Below are 25,310 nucleotides of genomic sequence, written 5' to 3' on the forward strand. Positions count from 1 at the left end.
GCCACAGACAGATAAACTGCACTTTGGAGTCAAAAAGATGTAGGCCCAGCTCAGTCTCCTCACCTGGGAAAGGGGGATACATTGATGTGCATCTAATTCCATCGTGGAATTAGATTTCTACAGAGGCCCCACAACACATCTGGCACACAGTAGGCACTCTGTACATAAGAGCACTGTCCTCCAGCCTCCACTCACAACCGAGAGTCTTGAGAAGTGTCCTTCTGGGATAGAGACCCAGGTGTACTTTCTGACTCCGGAGCTGGGACCCAAGCAGGCTGGGCAGGCAGCCCCAGCCAGGCCCAAACCCGCAGCTCTGAGCTCTTGGTTCTGGCCCACGTCACTCAGCCCGGTCTGACTCTGCAGTCCCCGGAGGGTAGCCACTGGGCCACCGCATAAGCCCCAGGTCATTCTTCACAGAAGAACATCGGTGACATCACCGCTGGGTTCCACTCCTTCCTCCCCACCCGTCACTCGTGAGTGATCCCTGCCCGGAGTCCGAGTTCACATGTAAGCCAGTCAGGTCTGCAGGGACAGGATAGAGAGCCAGGGGACAGAAAGGGAAGGCGGCAATGATCTACAGAGGGTTCGGGTCATTATGAAGTGCTCTCCTTTAATCCTCACTGCACCTAGTTTCTCAGGTGGGCGAACGGACTCGGAGAGGAAAAATGAACAAGCCCATGATCCCAGCGTGGGTGAGTGATGGGATCAGGAGATCGGCTTCCCGAACTTAGCTGTGTGACACAGCGAATGACTTCCCCTCTCTGTGCTTTAGTGTTCTCATCTGAGAAATGGGGAGAATAATATATTTCCTAGGGCAGAGCTGAAAACTACTTAGATTATAGCTGTTAAGAATCACCCCCCAGGCTGTCTGTTCCACCACACGGCTCAGAAACGTTCACTGACACGACAAGCAGACGACACGTCTGATTGGAAAGTGAGTGGAGGCACTCGCAGACGGAACGAGTTGACCCTCTCCTGTCCCCATCTCCCCTGGGCAAAGGTGGAGGGAAGACATAAACAGCAAACAGGAGAGACGGGTCTCCTCGTCCCCGGCACTGCCGATGATTCAGGGCTGACGTCCTGAGATAATTTTATTGGGGGCATTAAACTGAGTTATGAGGTTTTTACAATCCAGCCACTTATGAGAAATCTATTAACAGTAACTGGACAGGAAGAAGGCTTCTCGGTGGAGCCCAGAACGGGCATTAATTGGGGCAATCTATAACAGGACGGGGACCCGGAAAGGTTCCACCAGACGCCTCCATTTACTCCCCGCAATTTCTGCTGAGAATCAGCAGACTCGCCAAAAAGAGAGAGATGCCCATTAATCGGCTAATGAAATATGAAAATGTTTATGGGCCATTCAATCTTCCAAATGGCACTTCTATAATCCACCTTTCAGACACAGAGTTCCACTAGCAGAATTTATACCCGGGTTCCTCCCGCGTGGCAAGGGGTGGGCTTTCGTCCCTCTCCGTGACGACTTCATTGGCACCTGTTATCCTGCTGAGTGGGCTGGGGTACAGGGCATCCTGGCCCGAAAGGGGCCTTAAAGATTCTGTCATTCGCATTCAATCTCTGTAGAAGCTTAGAGCGGGGCAGGGACCCCCCCCAAGGTCACCAGCTTCGTTGGATGATTTTCCCTGTGCCTAGAGCTGCCTCAGAAATTTGGGCATTGGAGGATCAGGACCTAGGTGTTTCCGTTTCGGAGAATAGCCTTCCGCCTGGTCCCTTGCCTAAGAAATCTGAGTTCAGTGAAAACAGCCTGGGCTTTGGAGCCTCACAGTGCCTGGATTAAATCCCAGTTATATATAGCTAACATTTAGTAAATAATATAATAATAACGATAGCTACCATTTATTGGACACTTATTATGTCTCTGGCAGGGCTGATTTTCAGCTGGTACACACCAGTACAGTTGAGCCGGTCGTTAAGATAGTGGAAAAGTAAATAATCTCTCTCCTCTCCCTTGGCCCCAGTTGCCTCAGCATCTTGGACCTCTCCCTGATCCCGTAGCCACAGGGTCCTGCCTGGCCCAGCAAGGGCCCTGCTGCGATGCCATGGCAGTGCCCCCGCCATGTTGGCTGGTAAATATCACGTGCCCCGTGGTGCCAGGCAAGTGCTAATATCTTCTGTGGACTTTAAACTGAGCCCCCCAGCACCTCGAGGAGGGAGATGCCCGTATGATCCACGTGTTACAGAGGAGGTGACTGGGGAGGCCCAGAGAGGTGCAGTGACTTGTGCGGGGACACCCAGGGGGATGATGCTCTAGCCAGGGCCATGTCGCACTGCCTCCTCCTCCCCGAGGGCCGCTCCCAGAAGGCTTGACGACGGAGTGAGAAAGCCCAAGCCGGAGGCCAGATCCGTTCCTCTAGCTGTCTGACCTTGAGCAGACCATCCCACTACTCTAGTCCTGAGGAGGAAAAGGAAAAAGAAAACCAGCTGTGAAATAAGGATAGAAAACCTCCTCTAGCAGGTTGTTTTTTGTTTTTTTTTTTTTTAAAGAAGTACGTGAATTGCTTAGCACAGCTCCTGGCACGGAGGAGGTGCCCCTTCAGTGTGCATTCCCTTTCCTCCCCCCTCCTTTTCTCTGCTCCCTGTCCCCACCACATGCCAGGCTCAGAGTCTGGCGGGGGTTGGACCTAGAACTCAGGATGAGGTCAGAGACAGCCATTTGGAAGCTTGTTCGAAATGCAAGCGCCGAGCCCCCCCCCCAGACCCACTGACCTGCCCCCCCCCTCCCTGCTGCCTCCCCAGATCCACTCGGACTCGGACGAGGGTGACGGGGCCATCAAGTATACCATCTCAGGCGAGGGCGCTGGGACCATCTTCCTGATTGATGAGCTGACGGGAGACATCCATGCCATGGAGCGCCTGGACCGGGAGCAGAAAACGTTCTACACGCTGCGGGCTCAGGCCCGGGATCGCGCCACCGACCGCCTGCTGGAGCCTGAGTCGGAGTTCATCATCAAGGTCCAGGACATCAACGACAGCGAGCCCCGCTTCCTGCACGGCCCCTACATTGGCAGCGTGGCTGAGCTCTCACCCACAGGTGGGCGGCGGGCTCCAGAGGCGCGGGGCTGAGCCAGGGCGTGGGGGAAGGGGAGCTACGGGGCTCTGAGTGGGAGCCTGCTGTGGGGACTGGCTGACACCCTAGAGGGGCAGGAGAGACAGGAACCGCTGCTCCAGGCAGGCAGGGGGTACGGGCATGAGCCCAGGTGCCCGCAGGGGCTCAGGCATAGTTATGACCCGGTCACAGCTGCGCCCCTGGACAAAGGCACACACATGACCTCGGGCACATTCACGGACACAGACCCCACACGGACACGGCCCTACGTGTGGACGCAGCGACACCCTGGGACACGGACACGCCCCACGTGCAGTCACGCACACGGGCCCAGCCCCACTTACAAGTTCGGCTGACCTGCACACAGCCCTTCCCCGGAGCTCAGCCCCACGCAGACCTCGCACGGCCCTTGGCCACAGCCCCTACACAGGCGCGGGTGCACCTGCCCGCAGGCACACCTGTACCTGGAAACGGCCAGAGCCGAACACAGCTGAAACGAGGCCCAGCCACACAACCAGACATGACCTCACCCCCAGCACAGCCACATACGACCCCACTCAGGAAACAGCCCCCCACACACATGGAGCCGACGCACAGACACAGCCACCCCTACAGAGACACGGGCAAGAGCCACAGACAGACGTTACCCTCCGCGGGCCAGGCTCCACCAGAGTGTAGCTACAGGAGGCCAGGAATGTGGGTGCAGGCTGCTGTAAACACATACACACACACACACGCGCGCGCGCGCGCGCAGGTCCGCACGTATGCCTGGTGTGCATGTGCATTCACACGTGAGTGTACAGTGACCAGATGTGGCTGGTCAAACGGCACTTTAAGGCCTGTGCGTGCACAGGACGTGCTATGTGTCTGTTTGAGTGCGTTCATTCATTCACTTAACAAGCATGTACAAGGACCTACTATGTGCCAGGCACTGAGAACATGGCATTGAAAAGGCAGACAAGTCTCCCCATCACGGAGGATACTTTCTGGCTGAGGAAGACAGGCGGGAAGCAAGTGAACACACACGTCATTGGTCTGGGAAGGCTTATCTGAGGAGATGACATTAAATGGAGGCCTGAAGGTTGTGAAGGATGGGCCCTGGGGGAAGAGCATTCCAGGCAGAGGGAACCGTAGCTGCAAAGGCCCAGAGGAGAAGTGGAGAGGCGATCGGGTCGTGCAGCCCTGTGGACCATAGTCAGGGCTTTGCCTTTTATGCTGAGCAAGCCGGGAAGTCAGTGGAGAGGCTTGTGCAGAGGACGGATACAATCTGACTTAGTTTTAACAGGATCCCGTGCTGTTCGGTGAAAATTAGATGGTGGCGGGGCTGGCAGTGGGGCAGGGAAAGAAGCAGATTGCCCATTGAGAAGGATATTGCAGGGGCGCCTGGGTGGCGCAGTCGGTTAAGCGTCCGACTTCCACTCAGGTCACGATCTCGCGGTCCGTGAGTTCGAGCCCCGCGTCGGGCTCTGGGCTGATGGCTCGGAGCCTGGAGCCTGTTTCCGATTCTGTGTCTCCCTCTCTCTCTGCCCCTCCCCCGTTCATGCTCTGTCTCTCTCTGTCCCAAAAATAAATAAACGTTGAGAAGGATATTGCAATTACCTGGGCAGGAAATGATGGTGGCTTGGAACGAGGTGGGACCAGTAAGGGTATAGAGAAGAGGTCGACTGTGAGGCGTATTTTGAAAGTAGAGCTGAAAGCATTTGCTAATGGATGGGATGCGGGGTGTGAGAGAGAGACGATTCGGGGATGATTCCCGAGATTCTGACCTGGGCAATTAAACTGATGGGATTTCCATTTACTGAGACGGGAGGAGCAGCTGGAGGAATAGATCTGGAGGACGGAGGGACATCAGGAGTTGGTTTCCATCGTGCTGAGTTGGAAGTACTGATGAGACAGCCAAGCGGAGACCTTGCGAAAGGCACTTCAGTATATAGGCTCGGTGGAGAGATAAATCGGAAGTTGTCAGGAGCAAAGACCCGTGGACTTTCAGAGCCCAGTGATTACCTAGAAATCAATTTTGAAAATGGGGGAAACTGAGGCTCAGAGGGGCAGTGATGTGTCCATGGTCACACGGCAGGTCTTGGACTTCCTTGATCCTGCAGCCCCTACTCACCGACTCAGACTCTGGCCCTGTCTCGCTTCATCCCAAACGGACCAGAAAGACCAGAAAAGACCAGAAAGGTGGGAAGAGAGGAGGCTGGAGAAGGAAGCGAGAACCATACCCGAAGGACTTGAGGGAGGCACCGAACCCGGGAAAGACTTAAGCAAGGGAGCGATGGGCATTTAGAAAGCTCCCTCTACTACAGTTCGGAGAACGGGTGGGGACAGGGGACTCAGAGGGAGGCATCCACCAGGCATCCACCACTTCACTCCCACTTCAACTCTGAGAGATGGCAGGACTGATAGTAGCATCCCCATTGGACAGATGGGAACGCTGAGGCTCAGAGAGGAGAAAATGTGCCCCCCGTCACACAGCAAGTCGGTGACTGAGGAAGTCAGGGCTTGGGTCCCAGACTGTTGGAGTGGCAGTGTCTCTGTCAGACTTGGGGGAACCAAGGCCGAGAGAAGGGCAAGGGCACATCCAAGGTCACCCAGATTGTTGGAGGCAGAACCTCCCCCCCCCCCGCCCCCCCGCCCCCGCCACCGCCGGGTTCATGAGTATCAGCCTCAGGCGCCCCTGTGCTGCCTCGCCTCCCTCTCCCAGCCTACTGACTCTGACATTCAGCTCAGGGAAGAGTCGGGCATTGGGACTCAACTCGGACAAGCCAAGGAACCCAGGAGGCGGAGGGAGGAAGCAGAAATTAAATTAGTTTATTTCATTCGAGCAACTTTTTGAAGGGAAAGCAAATCTGACACCGGGGTGCTTGCGGAGACTGCAGGCAGCTTTGAAAATCAGTCACAATCACTGAGCCTCCTGATCTGGGCTGAGGAGGGCGGGCCCGACAGGTGGCACCAGGATCTGGGCAGCTTCGGAGATCAGAGGGAGCAGGGACGCAGCTTGGGACATGAAAGGCGGCGGCGCTCGCAAATTAAACCGCTCACAGCTTAAAAAGGAAGGGAAGTTGTGCCGGGGGCCTCCGATGAGCCACGCTTCTGAGGAGGGGCAGCCAGGCAGGCCAAGCCTGATGCGGTGAAGCAGGTCCTGCGGCCGACAGTCGGGAGGCCTGGCTCCCTCCGTGACCTTGGGCAAGTCCCTGCCTCTCTCTGGGCACAAAGTGTTCTTCTAAGCACCAAAGGGGTTCGTTCACGCAACAGACATTTACTGAGTGCCTACTCTGTGCCAGGCGTTGGGGATGCTTAGGAAACCTACATACATATAGAGCAAGGAGACAGACAAGAAAGAAATAAACAAGCCAATATGGCATCAGCCCTGTGGTCCAAATGCTGTGAAGCTAAGGGAACTGGGCATCATATTGGGGGAGTGCTATGCTAGAAAGAGGAGTCAGGGTGGCCTTTTTTTTTTTTTTAAATAAAAGAGGACATTTGAAGGAACCAAGGAGCTATGTGAAACAGTGGCTTAATACTTTGTTGTGCACCCACATTACAGTGTATTGTTAAAATACTGACTGATGCCCCTATTCCCCCCAGGGTTTTTGATTCAGCGGGTCTGGGCTTTTAGAAATGTTTGCATTTTTAATACATTCCGAGGCGATGCTGCTATTGCTGGCTCAGGAACCACACTTGGAGAATCACTAAGCTGGAGGGAGACTGTTCAGGCAGCGAAAACAGCAAGTGCAAAGGCCCTGAGGCATAGTGTGTTTGTCACGTTTGAGGAATAGCAAGGGGTCAGTGTGGGTGAAGAGAGGAGTAAGAGAGGAGGCTCCGGAGGGTGTCCAATGAGATCAGAAGAGGTTCCGGAAGCCGGATCATGTAGGACGTTGTAGCCATTGAAAGGATTTTGGTTGTGCCGCGATCGAACTTATACTTTTAAAGGCCGACTTGTTGGCCACCATGTTGAGAATAGACTTTCGGGAACACACTTGGAAGTAGGGAGATCAGCACGGAGGCAGCTGCGATCGTGCGGGCGAGAGGTGAGGCTGATTTGTAGGCGAGTGTAGGGTTTAAGAAGGAATGGGATTCCGGATGCCTGTTGAAGGTAGAATCAACGGGGCTTGGGACGGATTGGATATTGGGGGGTGAAAGAGAGACAAGCCAAGGATGATGCTGAGATGGGGAATGCTCCAGAAAGAGCAAGATTACGGCACAAAATTAAGACTCCACTCTCAGACATGTTAACATTAAGACGTCTACCAGAAATGCCAGTGGAGTTGTCAAGGGGACAGTTGGATCTCTGAGTCTGGAGGTCAGGAGCTCGATCAGGGTCAGAGATTCAACTGTGGAAGTCATCAGCAGAGAGGAGGAACTTAAAGGTCGAGGCTGGATGAAATCAACAAGAGAGTGAGTTTTGAGAGGAAAGACTTGGACTGGACAGTCGCTTCATGTTGGGGGCACCAGACCCCTACCCACGAGTGTCACAACCTGGCCAGGGGACAGCAAGTCTCCGCAGGGCTTTCACGCACGATCCAACTGCACCTACTTATTAATGCCAACTACGTATAAGACAGTATGCTTGGCACTGTTGAGGATGCAGAAATGAGAAGTTCAAGCCAACACACATCTATTAGCCACTGCTTTATTCTGGGCACTGCAGGGGATGTAAAGATAAGTAATTGAATTAAATCCACAAATGTTTATTAGCACCCATTATGTACGAGGCCTCCAGTATACTTGGCTCTGTCGGGGTTGCAAAGATGAGTCACCTAACTTAGCAAACATTTATTAGCACCTACTTTATATATAGCCCCAAGGGGGTAGAAAAATAAGCAATTGCTTTCAATTCAGTAAACACGTGTTAGTGCCTACTGGGTACATGGCAACTTTGCTAGGTATGTGGGGATGGAGATGAGCGAGACACTCCCCCTGACCTCAAAGTGGTGTCAGATCAGTTTCGTCTCTGGGGCCAACTCTGGTCAACTGGCAGTGACTGTAGGGTTGTGTTGAGAAGGAGTCTGAGGCCTCGTTCAAACTCTGGAGAAAACGCCACAATCGATTAGTGATGTCTGCTGCAAGCAAAGGCAAGAGAACGGGGTGGCTCATTTGAAATTTTGTTTTTAACGGTTATTTATTTTTGAGACAGGGAGAGACAGAGCATGAACAGGGGAGGGGCAGAGAGAGAGGGAGACACAGAATCCGAAGCAGGCTCCAGGCTCGGAGCTGTCAGCACAGAGCCCGACGCGGGGCTCGAACTCACGGACCGCGAGATCGTGACCTGAGCTGAAGTCGGACGCTTAACCGACTGAGCCACCCAGGCGCCCCCGGGGTGGCTCATTTGGCAGAGGATTGGCATTGTTGGGCCCTGGGACTGGGGCTCAGTGGGCTGTGGAAATGGGCAGGGGCTTTGCCATGGCTGGTTTTTCCACGTATCCCAATTCCTCTGTGAGCAGCATCTTTAATAGATGGAAAAGAGGCCGTTTTGCAGTACGGTCCACGCTTCTTGGGACATTTACTAAATAACAGCTGTCAGCCAACACTGCTTTTGCAGAGCTATTTCCCTTTATCCTCACAATCCTGGGGAATAAGCAGGGCAGGTATTACTGTCCTCATTTAACCAATGAGGAAATAAATGCAGAGAGCGATAAAGTAACTTGCCTGAGTTTCCAGAGTAAGAGCTGGGGCCAGAACCGGACCCAGAACCCGGAAACGGAACCCAAGCCACTGGCCTCAGCCTGTGTGGGAAACAGCCAGGCACAGGGCCTTGGCGGCTTGCAAAAAGCGCTTTCACATCCCTGATCTCCTTTCGCTCCCCCGGGCGCTCTCGGGTCAAGTGCTGACATGCCCATTTCAAAGCTGAAGAAACTGAGGCTCATGAGGGGAAGGAGATAAAAATTGGAAGAACGTACTCTCTGACTGCTGAATCCTCTGCTAGGGGGAGGGGGGGCGGTGGCAGGGAGGAAAGGAGGAGGGCAGGAGGCAGTGTGTTCCCCAAGGGTCTCATCTGGGGAGGGCAGCAGCAAGCTGGGAGCCTCCGATTGTCCTGTCTGCAGCCAGAGAGAGTGTGGCTCAGCAGCCCTCGGGCCCAAGCCAGGAATCAATCGCTGGCCTCTGCAGAGACAACTTCTAAAGATGTTTTTAATTAAAGTCCAGGAAGATCTATATGTGCAATATCTCCTTGCCTAGCAACGGCACTGGCTCTCACCACCCAGGATCGGCGGGGGCGGGGGTGGGGGGCAGAGGACAGGAGAGTTTTTGGTGGGGAGAGGTGGCAGAGAGGAGCAGAGGCCCTGGCCCTCAGGAGTCGTCCCCATGGCCCAGGGAACCTGGACGGTGAAGACAGTATCCCTGCCTTTCTTTGTCGTTTCCATCAACAAGTTATTCAACAAACACGAGCACCGTCTCTAGGCCAGGCCCCGTGCAAAAGGGTACGGCACACAGTGGGTGCTCTGTAGATGTCGGATGACTGAATGGAACTGAACTGTAAGCAAAAAAAAAAAAAAAAATGTTTGCTTTCTGCAACAGGCAGAGGGATCCTATCGCAGACACTTGCAATGTTTCTGTCCCAAATAAACAAGGTGACCAGACTACTTACTAGAGGGCCCCCTTTAAACACGGAAAGGACAGAGAGCACAGGGTCTCACACTGGAATGGAGGAGAGTCCTTTCTCTCAGGCGGACAGATTAGGCTCCCACAAATATTCAAGGGTTGCCTGCACGGGTGAGTCCGTGGCTGGGACCTATGAGGAGAAAGGGAGGGGACGGTGTCGCAGAGGTCACTGGAGCCCCTGGAGAAGTGTGTTGGCAACATAGGGCAGCCTCGTCCAACGGAGCCAGAATTGCTGCTTCTTTTTGTCCCCCCTCCCACTCTCTCCCACTCTCCTCTTGCTTAATATGTATCTCTGCCTGTCTCTGTTTCTATATAAGTCTACTTTCTGACTTTATCTCTGCATTTCTACTTCTTTCTGTCACATTCTGTGTTCCACTTTCTCCCTGTCTCTATGTATCTCTGCCTCTCTGCTGCTCGTCTCTCTGTCTCTGTCCTAATTTCTCCCCATATGTCGGAGTATCTGTTTTCCCACTTTTCTTGCTGCCCGTCTCTCTGAATCTCTGCCCCTGTAATCCCTTGTCTCTCCGTCTCTGACCCATTTTCTAGCCCCTTCTCTCAGTGCCACCCTCTCTGTCACTTGTCTCTGGGCCTGCATCCTCCCCCTCTATCCCTCCATCCCCCTCCCCTGCAGCCACACTCCTGCATTCTCCAGCAAGTCATTAGGCTGCCCTGGCTGGGCGGGCGAAAGCTGTGGAGGCCAGCCCAGTGAGCCGGCCTTATAAGTGATGATCAAAGAGGGAGCTGGGAGGGAGAGTTTGAGAAGGGGTTTGTTTCCCGTGTAATCTGAACGTTCCCAGGGACTCGACAAGTGGTTTTTAATTTTTAATAGAAAGCATTCCGCGCCGTTCTGGCAGCAGCAGGGGGTGGGACTCATTTTTTATAAATGTTTGAGAAGCTAAATGTGAGCTGAGGGTTTCCCCAGGCCCAGCAGGGCAGCAAAGGGAGGTAGGGAAGAGGCAGGATGGTAATAATTACAAACATCTTCGTAATAATGACACTTGGTCACCTCGTTTGAGGACTCTGTTCTTTTCCAAAGTGCTGCTTCTCTTTCATCTCATTAAAGGGCCTCCCTCACCCAGGGAGGCAGGAAGGAAGAGGTGTTATCTCCATTTCACAGAAGGGGAACTGAGGCCCAGTCAGGTTACTTTTCCCACAGCCACGCAGCTGAGGAGTCGGCGGGGATGACTTCCTTAAAGTCCCCTCCATACAGCACCACCTCCTTCCTGAGCTAACTGGGACTCCTCCTGGGAGTCCCAGAGCACAGATAGTCAAGTTGAGGGGACAAGAAAGGAAAGAATTCTGGCCTGGGAACCAGGCCCTGGGTTCCAATTCTGACTCCATGACAAACCATGTCAGAGCCACCCAGATAAACCAGAGATGACGGGTGACCATGTCCCCCCCCCCCTCCTGATAATGGTGCCCAGGCATCTCCTACTCCAGGCCGAGGATGCAGCCCCAGAGACCTTCTGACCATGCAGAGAGAGGAGGGAGGAATAAACGACTGAGCGCTGCTACATGGTCAGCTTTAGCAGCCGGGTGAATCCATTATCTCTAGTCCTCGGAGCATCCCTGAGAGGCAGAGGGGCGTCCTCTAGATTAAAGGTGAGGAAAGAGGTCAAACGGGGAGAAAGATTTGACCAAGGGCACAGAGTGAGGAAGTGGTGGGATTTGAACCCACGGGTCACCCAGGGTCATCTCCTCACCGGAGGGTCTGCTGTCTCATGCTGGTTTTGCCTGGGAGGAGCACGGCTGACTTGGTGGCGTGTGTCACCCTTACTTCTTCCTTCCAGGTTCCGGTCTCAGTACAGGTGCAGTGAGTCCAGGAGGGTGACCTGGTGGTTCCAACAGACCTGGGTTTGAGTCCTTCCCTACCACTTACTAATGGTAGAACCTTGGGAGGGTCATGGAGCAAGGGCTCAATGACTCAGTTTCCTCATCCGTTCAATCAGGGGTTTGGTGTAGGGCGTCCGTTCTTAGCCTGGGATGAACTTAGAATCACTGTGGGAGCTTTTAAAAATACCCTTGCCTGTGCTCCACCCCAGGAGAGCGCTGTTGAATTGGTCTGAGGTGGGGCTCAGCATCAGTTTTATTTTAAAGCTCCTAAGAGATTCTAATGTGCAGCCACGTTGAGAAACACTGGTTTCTGTGCTCTCCAAGGACCAGCCTTTCCATAGCTAACATTCCACATGGAACCCTGGGCCCTGAGATCCTGTTTTACCCAAGAATCATTTGGGCAACCCTTCCTATGCCAGCCTATAGGCCCTTGACCCCATGTAGCTCAACAGCTGGCTGGCATAAGCACCACGACAGTGACCAGCTCATCCTAGCCAATCCCAGTCCTGCCTCTGGAAGTCTCAGCTTGAACCAGCTGTTGGGCAGGAAGAATCCTGAATGCAGCTCCTTGCCATTCCCCTCCTCTACCCTCCCTCTCCTTTCTCTGGCTCTTCCCTCTCTCACTTGCCTGTCTACTTCGACTCTTATTGACCTCCTACTTTATAAGGCCAGACACATGTGAGTTTTGATATCAGATCGGCCTGGGTTTGAATCCTGCCTCTTGCCAGGTGAACTTGGCCAGGCGCTGTCCTCAGTTCTGAACATGGGAAATCTACTTGTGTTCTCACAATGATCCTGAGAGTTTGGGAGTAATACTACCCTAATTTCACAAATGAGGAAATTGAGGCACAAAGGGCTTCATTACCTCACTCAGCCTCATTTCTCTGTCTGTAAAGGGGAAATCTTACTAGAGCTTACTTCAAGCTTATTTTGCAAATTCCGTGAGATAATATACGTAAACGGCTTATCGTAGTATCTAGCACAAAGTAGTTATTCAATAAATGTAATCTATCATTATCATCGGATAATGATATATAATAATGGGTTTTGTTATCATTTATTATTAATTCACATTTTCACCCTTCCCTGTGCATAGCAGTTTCCTCATCTGTAAAATGGGACTGATGTAGGATTCTACTATGCTTGTTCCTATCAGCTCACAAGAGGGAAATAGTGATTTTCTGTTTTGTGAGCCAGTTGATCCACATTGGTAGCTTGAAATTGGCCCTGGTGAGAGTATTTGGAAATCAACATGGAAGTCAACAAACACTACACAGCAGGGCCTTCCTCCCCACCCATCTACCCCTTGGAGACGATGGTTAAACATTTACCAGCACAACACTGCATCCACATCATACAGTTGACCTGAGGACTAAAGGAGGGATTGGACATGATGGTCATTATAAAATACAAATTGCTGAATGTAGGGGGTATGACCCCAAGGTGGCCTCATAGCAGCCATAGGCCTGGCACCCTTTTCTCTGCTCATTCTGGGCTACGGCTGACTTGTGAAGAAAGTAGGAGGGGGTCTGGAGCTAGGGGAGCCAGTGGTGAATCACTGACCCTTCACCATCCCCACGTGTCGGCATTAACTGTAATGGCTGCAATAAAGAATCCCGGATTGGGGAAATGATTCCATCATCCCCGCAGGAGTCCCTGGGATGCAGCCAGGGAGACAGGGAGAGAGAGGGAGAGAGAAAGAGAGAGAGAGAGATCAACCATGTCCCTGGGGAGTCACTCAGCCTGACATTGTGCCTTGTCCAAGGGTGGGGGGAACAGGCAGAGGAGAATGACAGGAAGACCCTCTCTCATAACAGTTACAACAGCTACTGTTTATTGAGCACCCACCATGAGCCTGATGCTTTATGTATCTTCTCCCTTTTCAGCATGTCTGTGAGGCAGGCATGATTGTACTATTGTATACTGGCGTGCCTTGCCTCCGAGACAGCAACAACCTGCGTTTACGGAGTTCTTAGCAAGGGCCAGGCACTGTCCTCGGTGCTGAACATGGAAATCTATTTGAATTCTCAAAACCAATCCCAGCAGTTTGGTAGTGCTATCATCCTCATTTCACAAAGGAGGAATTTGAGGCACAAAGGGATTTGTGACGTGTTCAAGGTCAAACTGCTAATAAGTGGTGGAGTCATCACTGATCATGATTAAGTGCCCTGGGCCACCATCCCCAGAGCCACTCTGCCTGTGCTGACTCTGCCACCCAGGAGGGCTTTGGTCTCAGAGAGTCCTGGGCTCAAATCCCACCACTTCCTCTCTGTGTGCTCTTGGTCGAGTCTTTTTACCTGTTTGACCTGTTTCTTCACCTGTACCCTGAAGGGGCCCACTCTGCCTCTCAGAAACACTATGAGGATTAGAGACGATGGATTTAAGTGGCGGGTGAAGCTGGACATTCGCTTCTCTGGGCAGCCCTGACGGGTTGACATGGAACCGCAGCTGCCAAAGAGAGGCGCATTGCAGGGCCGGTTTAAGAGGCTCAGCCTGGGAGGGGGGACACGGAGAGGGAAATGAGAAATGCAAAAGAGTGAAAAATAAATACATGTGTCTGTCTGGAATGATCGAGGGCCCCAGGCTGGAGGCGGGAGAGGCGGGCGGCAGGCTGGGCTTAGCAGAATTGCTGCAGTAGCATTTCCAGAGCCTCACTCATTAGCCAAGCAGTGAATGGGCCTCCCCTCCCAGCGTGCCACCCTGCTGGCCCAGAGAGTCCAACTTCAGCCACAGGAGGGCCCCACCCAGAACCTCATCAGGTCTGGGCGCCATCCCCTCCCTAGTAGGGCACTCAGAAGGCAGCATCTGCTGGAAGTGAGGTCTGAGTCTCATCCCCTTGGGTGAAACTTGAGGTCTTAAGTCTCATCCCCTTGAGGTCCTGAGCACCCCCCCCCTCCTCGAGATTCCTCTTGGGTCTTCTACCTCACCCCCTGCTTTCTGGAAAGGTTCAGATGGCCCAGAAGGCTTTGCCTGTGTCTCCATCCAACCCCTCCCCCACCCCTCCCCTCACCCCCATCCTGTCCAGCCTCACGTCCCAAGCCCTGATTTCGTCAAATTGAACATGATGTCAAATTAGAGCCATCTCTGGGACAGGCCGAGAGAAGCTCCCAGTTTAATGAGGCAGCGTCGAAAATCAATAACTTAATTGCCGCTGTTTGATGGACTTTTATCCAATTTATACTCTCCCCAGCAGCCTACGTGCAGAGCGTGCGGATCATGTGGAGAAGTGTGTGTGTGTGTGTATGTGTGTGTGTTTCTGGGGGCAGGGACTGTCTGGGCACCTAGGGGGAGGGGCGAGGAGGGCAGGAGGGCCCATAGCCAACTACTTTCCAAAGGGAAAGCTGGGCCCTGCCATCCTCCTGCCCCAGATCCAAATGACACTGGCCTCTGAGCCCCAGGGAACTTGGTTATCCTCTGGGTTGCCCCAACTCTCATCGGGTTGGAGGGGGAGGAAGGGAGGAGAAAGAGAATTCCCTTGAGAAATCAGGAGGGGCTGGGGTGGGTAGGGAGACCCCTGCTTTGTGAGTCAGGTGCCTGGTTTCCAGTCCTGGCTCTAACCCTGACCCTTATGGCCTTAACTGATGAAGATGACCATTGATTGCCACCACCCACTGAGAGACTGAGCCTAGTCTGCCCTGAGAGTTTAAAATGCATTCCCTCGACGTTAAGAACCAAGGACTACCCCCATTTGCTGACGAGGAAACAGATTCAGAGAGGCTGCCTTCCTACAGCTGGGAGCCACCAAAGGGAGATTTGAATCCTGCTCTGATTCCATGGTCATGCTTGAGCCACAGGAAGGCCCCAGATCAGGAAGCGGGTTGGGAGTCGGTGTGGGGATGGGGACTGTGAGGGGACTAGCCATGACCTCCAGCCCGTATCTCCTCCCCCAGCTTCCCTGGGGTGGGGAGGACAGGCACAGCGGCCCCCGGGTGACCCCCCGTCTCTCTTGGTCCCCCGGGCCCAGGCACGTCGGTGATGCAGGTGATGGCCTCGGATGCGGATGACCCCACGTACGGCAGCAGCGCTCGGCTTGTGTACAGCGTGCTGGACGGCGAGCACCACTTCACCGTGGACCCCAAGACCGGTGAGGGGCGGGGCCAGGCCAGAGGGGCGGGGCCTGGGCGGACTCGGAAGAGGGGCGTGAGAGGGCGGGGCCAGAGGGCGGGCCAAGGTCTGCGAACTAACCGGACAGCGCCGAGGGTGAGGCCGGAGCGGGAGGCGTGTTGCCTGTTCCAGGGTTGCCGAGAGGGAAGGGCGGCCAGACAGAGCGAAGGGCTGAGGGACAGCAAAGAATAGGCCTGGGGGCGCCGGCAAGACTGGCAGAGAAACAAAGAAGCAGGATGCGGCCACATGGGGCGTCCTGAAAGGACTTCGGAGGTCCGAACTAAGCGGCCCTCGTGTCCTTGGTGCCAAACTGAGGCTAGTGTGGCCTGCGGCCCTTAGGGGGCCGGTCTTACGTGTATTCGGGGGAGTCAGCTGGTGGAGGGCATCTTTGCAGCAGTTGTGAACGCTCTGTTCAAAGGGCAGTTGTTACGGATCTGTTGGGAGGACCCCGTTGGAGAAGAATGACTTCCTGGCTTCTTCTCCCTCCCCCAGCACCACCAAACACAGCCCCCACTTACTTGATCTGAGGTTAGAACCCGATGACGTCTCTGAGGGGCCTTGCCAGAGTGGCAGGGAGGGCAGAGGAGGAGAGGCCCACACCAGAGAAGCGCTGCGCTGAGGTCACACAGCGGGGCGTGGCTGCGGGCGCCCAGCGGGGTGTTCTCCCAGCGCCCCGCGGGGGAGGGGCACGGCAGGGGCGACGGCGGGGAGATGAGACGCAGCAGCCCCGAATGTTTACCTGGTGCCCTCTTGGGACTCACAGTCCGGCGGGGGCTGGGGCACACGCACGAGCAGTTGGGATGCAAAGTTGTGGAAGGTGGTGGCAGCTCATCCCCCAAAGGCTCAGACAGCGCGGTCCTGAACGCGATTCAGAGAGGGGCATTCTAGGCAGCGGGCATGGTGCGGGCAAAAAACTAGGAAGGGAAACAACAGCCTGAGGCATGAGGGGAATTGTAAGCAACTCAGGACTGGGGAAGCAGGCAGGCTGAGATGTGACGTGGGCTGGCTGGCGGGGGCCCGACTGGGCCCAGTCAGTATAAGCCAGGCTCAAGACCTTGGATTTTATTCTAAGGGTAGTGGGGGAGGGTGTATGTGCGTGATGGATCTGGGTTTTGGGTTTTTGTTTGTTGTGTTTGTTTTCTTGGGGTCGGGGGTTAAGGATTCCAGGCTATGAGCACAGTTATAATTGTATTATCTCACACATAGTATCTTTGTCATTTTTTTTTTCTCCTTGCAAAAGTAATACATTTTAGGAAACATTCCAACATTTAAAAATGTTAAAAAAAAAAAAAAAAAGAAAGAAAGAAAGAAAGAAGAAAAGCAAAAAGAAAACAAAATTCCTACCCTTATCTCCAGTAACTGCGGCCCAAAGGTAGCCACTTGGTGTATATATCCTAGGAGATTTTGGACTCACTCACTTGAAAAATATTAAGTTTTTTAAATAGGTAACACACTTCAAGGTTCAAAACTCAAAAAGTAGTCCAAACAGATATTTAGTGGAAATTCCTCACCCCTTCCAGTCCCCCAGCCGCCCAGTCTGTGTCCCCAAGGCAACCAATGTAATTTTCTTGGATATCTTTCCAGAGCTATTCTATGCATGTACAAGAAAATAGGTACATGTATTTGTTTTATTTTTCTATACAAACGGTAGCTATAAACACACACTATACACACTGCTTGCCTTCTTCGCTTAACAATACATCTTGAAGATTATTCTATATCAGTACATAAAGAGCTTCCTCATTCTTTTATTTAACAGCTGTTGTGGATACACTAGAATTTATTTCACCAGTCCCCTATTGATGGACACTTACGCTGTTTCCAATCTTTTGCTACAACGAACAATGCTACAGTGAATAACCTCATACATACATCATTTTGTGCTTGTGTGAGTATATCTGCAGGATAATTTCGGGGAAGTGGAGAAGCTGGGTCAAAGGGCACATGCATTTGGAGTCTGGATAGATAATGCCGAAATGTACCAGATTACACTCCCGAGAGCCACGTAGGAAGGCACCTGTTTCCCCTCCTCCTCACCAACACTCTGGGTTCATTGATGACTTTTAGGCAGGGAAGTGACATGCTCAGGTTTTCATTTTAACAAGATCCCTCGGGCTGCTCTCGATAGCATGGCTCAGAGGCGGGAGTTGAATTCAGGGAGACTCAGCAGCCTGGGGTGCCCAGCAGAGAGCCCCAAAGGACAAACACCAAGGTCTGTGCCTTTTCTCAGCCCCTACCCAGGCTCCTTAGCCTGCTCCATCCAGTTAGGGAGCCAAAGATGACACAGGATTGGTGGTGAGGGTTAGTTGAGATGCGGAGGAGGGAGAATGAGGGATGACAGTGAGATCCTGCCCAGGGCAAACCTTGGGGACCTGGATGAATGTAGGGGACTAGATTGAGGGGTTCCCACCTTTGGGTCTTGGGATGGGAAGGGGCCCCATCTACAGCAACAGAAGGAGGAATGTGGATTAAGAAAACTAGGAGCAGAAGAATGAGTGAATGTGCCCTGGGATCTGGTGCAGAGCTAATTAATTCCATTTTAACCATAGTGGCTTTAAGATGAGCGAAGGGAGGAAAGAAACATTTAGAACATCTAGGAGGCCATCCGAAATATGGGCCCAGAGCTCTCTGAATAGCCGGGGCTCTTTAAGCGTTGGTCTCCCATGCACACAAGAGGGATAATAAATTCTCATCTCACATGATTACTGTGAGGGTCCAACGGGAGAGTTCCTTCACTCACTCAACAGCTCTTTGTTGAGTGCCTACTAAGTGCCCGGCTCTAAGCATATGGCAGGAGGCAAATCTAAGACCCTACCCTCCAGGAGCTTTCATCCAAGGAGGGAATACAGACAGTAAGCATATCAATGTGTAACAGAACGTCAGGCAGCAACAAGACACAGAAAGCAGGGTAGGGGGATTGACTTAGCTGAAGAAATCAGGACAGGCCTTTCTGGGGAGGTGACCTCGGGCGGAGACGCGAGTGAAGTGAGGGTATGAGTGTCTAGGAGGGAGCGTGCAGGCCAAGGGAGCAACAAGCATACGAAGTGCTCGGCTCAGTATGTGCTACACCGAGGGGCTGCTGCCGCTGCGGAAGCCTTCATTCATTCAGCCCCACGAAGGGGCCTTAGAGTTGATCCCCTTTCAGAAAGAGGAAGAGACCGGACGTGGAAAGAAGGGAGGGGCCGGGATTGAGTCTGGGAGGTGGCAGGGGTGAGAGTTGGAAGACCAGACTCCAAGACGGTGAGGACGGCCAGGTTGTAAGCCAGAGCATGGAGGAGGGTGGCAAGTGGGAGGCCGTGGGGCCCAGGGGGCGGGGCAGGAAGGGCTCCCAAGAGGCCAGCAAGCGGGCACCAGGCTGGGAAGGTGAGGCAGCGCACACGAGCTCCCCGTCCTAGGGTCCTCAACTTGCTCAGTCGGAGGTCTTTGCTGACATTTCCCAGGAAGGACCAGACTCCCCTCCCCCGCCCCCCACCTACCCTTGCCTTCAGCCCCACTGCAGGAGCCGCCCTGGTGCCATTCCCAGCCCGAGCTCCATTTCCCCAGCCAGGAATATTCCGCTGATGCGGGTCTATATTTAGCAGCTGCTGCGAGGTACAGTCTGTTCTCGCTGTGCAGATAGCAGGGAGCAGAGCCGGAACGGGCCCTGAGAGGAAGGTGTGAGGGAAAGGAGGAGGCGGGGTGCCATGAGGCCGAGTGCCAGAGGAGGAATTAACTTGTGTGTTTTAAAGGCCAGGCCTGCCAGCAAGCCCCCCACAGGGGCTACGGGGATGGCATTTGTGGGCTAATGAGGCGTCGCTTGGGCTCCAGGGCCCCTTCTGCAGAATTTGGAGGGGACAGCAGGGGTGGCGAGGACGACAGCTGGAACTGGGGGCGATGGGTGAGGACAAGGCTGCAGGGAGCCGTGGCCAGGTTCTAATTCCCAGCCCCCTCCACTACCACCGCCCCCGCAGGAATAGCAAGGCTCTCTCAGAGACTTCACGATACCTGCTGAAAAGTCTCAATTGGGGCCAGACATGTCTGTTTTCCCAGGATGAATGAAACAAACCTTTGCTGAGCGCCTTCTAAGTGCCAGATCCTTGGGTCAGGATGATAAACTAAATCTGGTTTCTGCCCCCACGGGGCTTCTGTTCCAACAGAGAAGCCAGAGACCAACAGACAATGCCACCCAGACAGTGAGAGGGGGGACAGAGGGTCCGTGGCCGTAGGTCAGGCAGTCCAGATGTTTACTGAACACCTACTATGTGCCAGACCCGATAGGTAAGATGATGAACAAGGCCAGTATGAACCTCTGCCCTCATGGAACTTATTTATCGGGTACCCGAATCCAGGACTTGAGGAGTGGGGGGATCATCAAGGCATCCCCGGAATGTGAGACCTGTCACTGACAACTTTGTCTCATTGAACCGTAGCCCCATTTTCTAGAATAGGAAGCTGAGGCTCAGGGGGACTCAAGAACTTGCTCAAGGTCAGATGGCGTGTAAATGGCAGAAAGAAGACTCGAACCGGTCTGACTCCAAAGCCCCTCCTTTTTGTACTGCCTCATATGTGACTCCGTGGCCCTTATGCATTGTAGGTCCTCAATAAGTAGTAAGTAGCATAGTAGGTCCTCAGTAAGTAGATCTAATAAATGAGTGAACGAAGGGACTTAACCGAGCCAGAAGGTTTCAAGAACGACTGTAGGGGCGCCTGGGTGGCTCAGTCAGTTAAGCGCCCGACTCTGGGTTTCAGCTCAGGTCATGATCTCACAGCTTTGTGGGTTCGAGCCCCACATCAGGCTCAGTGCTGGCAGTACAGAGGCTGCTTGGGATTCTCTCTCTCCCTCTCTAGCTGCCCTTCCCCCACTGGTGCTGTCTCTGTCTCTCTCAAAACAAATAAATAAAAATAAAAATGGAAGAACGACTGCGTGGGCTGATTTGGGACTTTTCCCCCAGAGCCGGGGGAAAAGGCACCAGCCTCCAGGGTGCTCCTCCCAGCATCAGAAGGTGGGAAGTGGGGAGCGGAACATAGCAGGTTAACAAAATATGCCGTCAATTCCTCCCACCCCTCTAGATAAAGTGACTTGGCCACTGCTCCTATCGAGAGGGGAAGTCTTGAGGGGTGCCTGGCTGGCTGAATCTGTACAGCCTGAGACTCTTGATCTCAGAGTCATGAGTTTGAGCCCCTCGTTGGGCTTACTGAAAAAAACAAAAGAAAGAAAAGAGGCGGAGTCTTGAACCTGGGAGCAGAGACTGTGTTCTGCCAAGTCCCAGATTAGACCTTAGGAGACCTCGTGGCCTTCACTCTTCCTCTTCGAAGACCACCATCTAAGGAAGCTAGCCGGCCTGCTAGAGACAGGAGAAGCCCCAGCTGACAGCCAGGACCAGCTGCCACACGTATGAGGCATGAGGCCACATTGGGCCTTTCAGGCAGCTGATGAGCCAGTGAAACGCGGCTGCACGAGTGAGGCCAGGAGAGGAACGGGCCCGGGAACGCGATTTCTCCATCAGCTATCTACGGCTGTATGACAAACTGCGCCCAAACATAGTGACTTCAAGCAGCAACAGTTTATTATTGGTCATAATTCTGTGCGTTGGCTGGGCAGTTCTTTTGCTGGGGTCACTCGTGTGGCAACAGTCAGCGGGCCAGTCAGCTGGGACAGCTGGTGTGGCGGGGCCCCTCCCTCCGTGTGGCCTTTCCTCCTGGGCTTTTTTCCAGCACAGTGGTCTGGGGGCTCCAAGGGGACAGGCCCCCAGCACACAAGGGCTTGTCGAGCCTCCGCTTTTGTCACACTCGCTGATGCCACGTTGGCCAAAGCAAGCTGCGTGGCCAAGAGTCCATTTGCCAGGCGGTGACCCAAGGGTGTGCATGGCAGCTGGTGTGCTTTAGGGGGAGGGGGGAGCACTGCAACCTACCGCTGGGTGTGATCCCAGGGCTGGGTCTAGAGGCAGCAGAGCCGCTGGGTACCCACCTCCTCGTCTCCCAGAGATGACAGCTGATCATCTACCTGCCTCCGTGACCAGTTTCCAAGAGTTTAGTGTCCCCATGTCCTCTGGAGCTAGAAGTGGCAGGGGCAGCAAGGAGTCCACCCACGGGGGTGGACCTCGGCCAGAGCCTAGCCCTCAGCCCCACTCACGAGCTTTTGGAGCACGAGCTCACAGACGCTCGGTGGCCCCGAACCCCAACACCCCTCTACATTCAGTGAGGTCCTGGATGCAAAGCGAATGCACACAGCTTAGCAGGCGGTAAGGGCTCCACTGCTCAGCTCCGCTCCAGGCCCCTCTGACTGGTGCACTCAGGGAGCCCCTGTCTCTGGCCCGGTGGCCATGCCACCATCGGTCTGTCTGCTCTCCCTTTCCTCCCTCCCACCACCTTTCTTCACCCCTTCCCAGCGCTGTGACTCCGTTGTCTGTCTCGGTTGTTCTCTGCCTTTCTTTCCCCGCTCCGTTCCTTCTCTCCCTGCTCCTCTCTCTCCAGGCCTTTGGCTTCCCGTTCTTCTCTCTCCATGTGTCCTGCTGAGTGTGCATTTCTCTCTGCTTGACCACTCCCCTCTTTTCCTCTCTCTTTCTGGGCTCCTTAGGTCTCCCTCGCCGTCTGTTCCCTGGTCACGAAGGCACTGTCCCCAGTGCCTGTCTCTCTCGTCTCTTCCCTCCTGCCTCTCACCAGGTTCCTCTCCATCTCCCTTCCCCAGGCCCCCGTGTCTTTTCTGTCTCTTCTCTCTCGTCTTCTGCTCTTTCCTTCCTTCCAGCCCCCCGGGGCAGAGAGCACTGGTGGGCCCACCTTCCCCGTTCAGTCCCCGCCATCTGGGGCTGCAGAGCCTCAGCGGACAGACCAGCAGAGGCCCCGGGCCCTCCCCTCATCACCAGAAGGGCGCCCTGTTCCCAGTCCCAGTGTCGGGGCGCAGCACCTGGGGCGGGTCAAGGAGGGCCTGCTCTGACCAGAATTGGGGTTGGTGGGGCGGGTGCTGCTACTGACATCTAGTGGGTAGCGTTATGCCACCCAAAGCAGCCATCGCGCCAAGGTTGAGAATGCCCGTTCTTCGGGGAGGTATTGTATTTGTCCCATTTTACAGATAAGGAGGTTCAGAGGAAGGGATTTGCCCAAGATCACATGGCCAACAAATGGCAGATCTGGGATTTATCCCAAGTTCAGCTGCTTCTAAGACCCCTCTAACCTGGGGAAGACCATTCTCAGAGGGGTCATCAGCAGGGAGCCTATTGAGGGGACTGGGAGGCCGCCGATGGAGGGTCTGCACGGCTCTTGATCAGACGGACGACACATTTTCCGTATCTCCGTGCGATCCCATAAACGCAGGGCCACCTCCTAGATGCCCTCCCCCTGGCTCCCCCAGCCACACGTACAAAGGCACACACACGCTGCAACCTCTCCCCTCGTTCCGTTGCCTGTATTGGAGTCTGGGGGCTGTCTGGGGACATCAGGAGCCGGAGATTGGGTTTTATGGGGCGCATCGCGGGGCTGCTGGTGCATGACTCCACCTGGCGCTCAGGCCCCGGGCACCACCTGTCACCACCTGGTCCTCAGCAGGTTGGAGTGAGTGGCCGGGGAGGCTCTGAATGCCTCATCGACTCTCCCCTCCACCTTGGGCTCCCACTGGCAGGGAGACAAGAAGCCCGGCCTTCCGCTCGGCAGAATTAATCTTGTGGTCACCCCCATTCCTGCGGCCCCTGCCCCTCTTGCACTGACAGCTTGAAGGATCACCTGATCAGTGATCAGCTAGTGCCTGGACAGAGCATCTAGGGCCGGGCACAGGGACCCTAGGGCTGACTCCGGGGTGGAGAGGGGTGGGTGAAAATAAGAGTGCGCACTTGTAGCCGTGAGGGTGCACGTGCGTGGGTGTGTGTGCGATCTCACGTATGTTCTTGCGTGCGCTCTTATGTAAGTGTATGGGACGTACCCGGTGTGTGAATCCGGGTGAGTGAGTCGGCTCCCTGTAACACTCCGCGAGCCGCTGCTCCTTGCCTGGCTCTGGTGAGCGCCACCGACAGATGAAGAGCACATCTGTTTGAGCAGGTGTGAGTGCGAGTTATCTGTACGAGCACATCTGCGTGAACGCGTGGGGGAGCGTGTGCCCTCGTGCGCGCCGGCCGCTGGGCCTGCTTCTGGACATTGCCACCTGCGCATCTGCCGCGCTCCCCTCCTGAACTTGCCCGAGCCCGGCCGCTGCCCGTGGCGGGGTCTCCGTGTCAGCCGCCAGCTCGTGGAGGGGGGGGGGGGGGGGGCGCATCCGTGGCCTCACTCTCACTCACCCACAGGCGTGATCCGGACGGCCGTGCCCGACCTCGACCGCGAGAGCCAGGAGCGCTACGAGGTGGTGATCCAGGCCACAGACATGGCGGGCCAGCTGGGCGGCCTCTCGGGCTCCACCACCGTCACCATTGTGGTCACCGACGTCAACGACAACCCACCCCGCTTCCCGCAGAGTGAGTGAGGCCTTCCCAGGGGGACACGGTCACATCTGCATCTGCCCGGTAGACGCCCAGCACCTCTCCCGTCGGGCCGCCGTGGCGGGGGGTCCTGGGGGTGTCCGTTCTTCCTTCCAGGCCACCAAGCGACCGCATGACCTCATGCTTCCCCTTCGGCTTCGGCCAAAGGAAGGACTGGAATCTGTCTGTCTGTCCACCCAAGTCACCCACTTACCCCCAGGCCCGCAGAGGAAGCCCTCAGAGTTGTCTGATTTCCCACGCGGCCACGTAAGGCGGTTACCTTCCCACCCCTCACCTTGCTTCCTGCCGAGGCTGAGCCCCATCCGTCCACCTGCTCCAGCCCCTCGCTGGCCGGACCGCACACCCCACTCTGCTTATTCCACGTGATGTGCCGCAGACCCAAGTTTGCAAAGGGTAGGACTGGCGGGGGACACGGGGGTACAGACAGCGACCGCAGCCAGACCCAGGCCGAGGTCCACCCACACTGCATGGAGAAGCTGAGGTCCGGGGTGACAGGCCCGTCCCCACAGTGAGCCCAGAGGACAGGACCCTGTTCTGAATTCTTTCCGCTCTCCGCTTCTCCTGGCACAACCGGGGATGGGAGGGTGGCTCTCTGGCCGAGTCCCTCACCTCCCCATCAGCCCAGCCAGCCCCTCTGTCCAGGCCTCGGCTGGGAGCCGCACTGGGGAAGCTGCCGAAGCTGGCAGAGACTAAATGCCGGCGGGGAGCCGGGCTGATCCCTATCGGAGAGTCATTACTTGAGGTCTGCTGCTCTCACATTAGGCCCGCCACAGGGGACTGACCCCCGTGAGATAAGGGAATCCAATCCCTTAGCTGAGAGCACACCATCATCAGGGCCTAGCGCCTCAGCCCAGACTCAGAGTGGGGTGGGCAGAGCCGGGAGCCAGCTCTGTGTCGCTGGGGGGGGGGGGGGGCGGGGGGCCAGGGAGCCCGGGGCGGAAACTGGCCCGCCCACTCCCCCGGCCCAGCCGCACTGCTGATGGGGGCGCTTGGAGGCAGCGTGGGGACGGGTGGGGACCTCCCAGTCTCATGCCCAGTTGTGCGGGGCTCTGTGCCAGCTCTGAGCTGCAAGGAGTGGGGCAGAGCAGAGGAGAGGGCCCCCGGGCCCCCGGAAGACTCTTGTCTACTCATTCGTTCATTCATTCTTTCCCTCTTTTGAACATTTCTTTATTGTGAGCCACGCACCCAAACGGGAGGGTGTAAAATATAAATGGCCCGTTTGGCAAATAATTCTAAAGCGGACACTTCACGCAACCACCCTTGAA

The 25,310-nt window shown here is 54.9% G+C and overlaps 1 protein-coding gene across 1 annotated transcript in view; it reads left to right on the top strand.

The window, feature by feature from the left end:
- Positions 1–25,310, top strand: part of CDH22 (cadherin 22) — a 122,583-nt gene that overhangs the window by 59,537 nt on the left and 37,736 nt on the right. The window contains exons 3-5 of the mRNA XM_045444393.1: positions 2,758–3,052; positions 15,465–15,584; positions 23,854–24,021. Coding sequence (XP_045300349.1) covers positions 2,758–3,052; positions 15,465–15,584; positions 23,854–24,021 — 583 coding nt within the window. The remainder of the gene's footprint in view (positions 1–2,757; positions 3,053–15,464; positions 15,585–23,853; positions 24,022–25,310) is intronic.

This window comes from Leopardus geoffroyi, chromosome A3 (genome assembly GCF_018350155.1).
Source record: "Leopardus geoffroyi isolate Oge1 chromosome A3, O.geoffroyi_Oge1_pat1.0, whole genome shotgun sequence".
Taxonomy (NCBI): Eukaryota; Metazoa; Chordata; class Mammalia; order Carnivora; family Felidae; genus Leopardus; species Leopardus geoffroyi.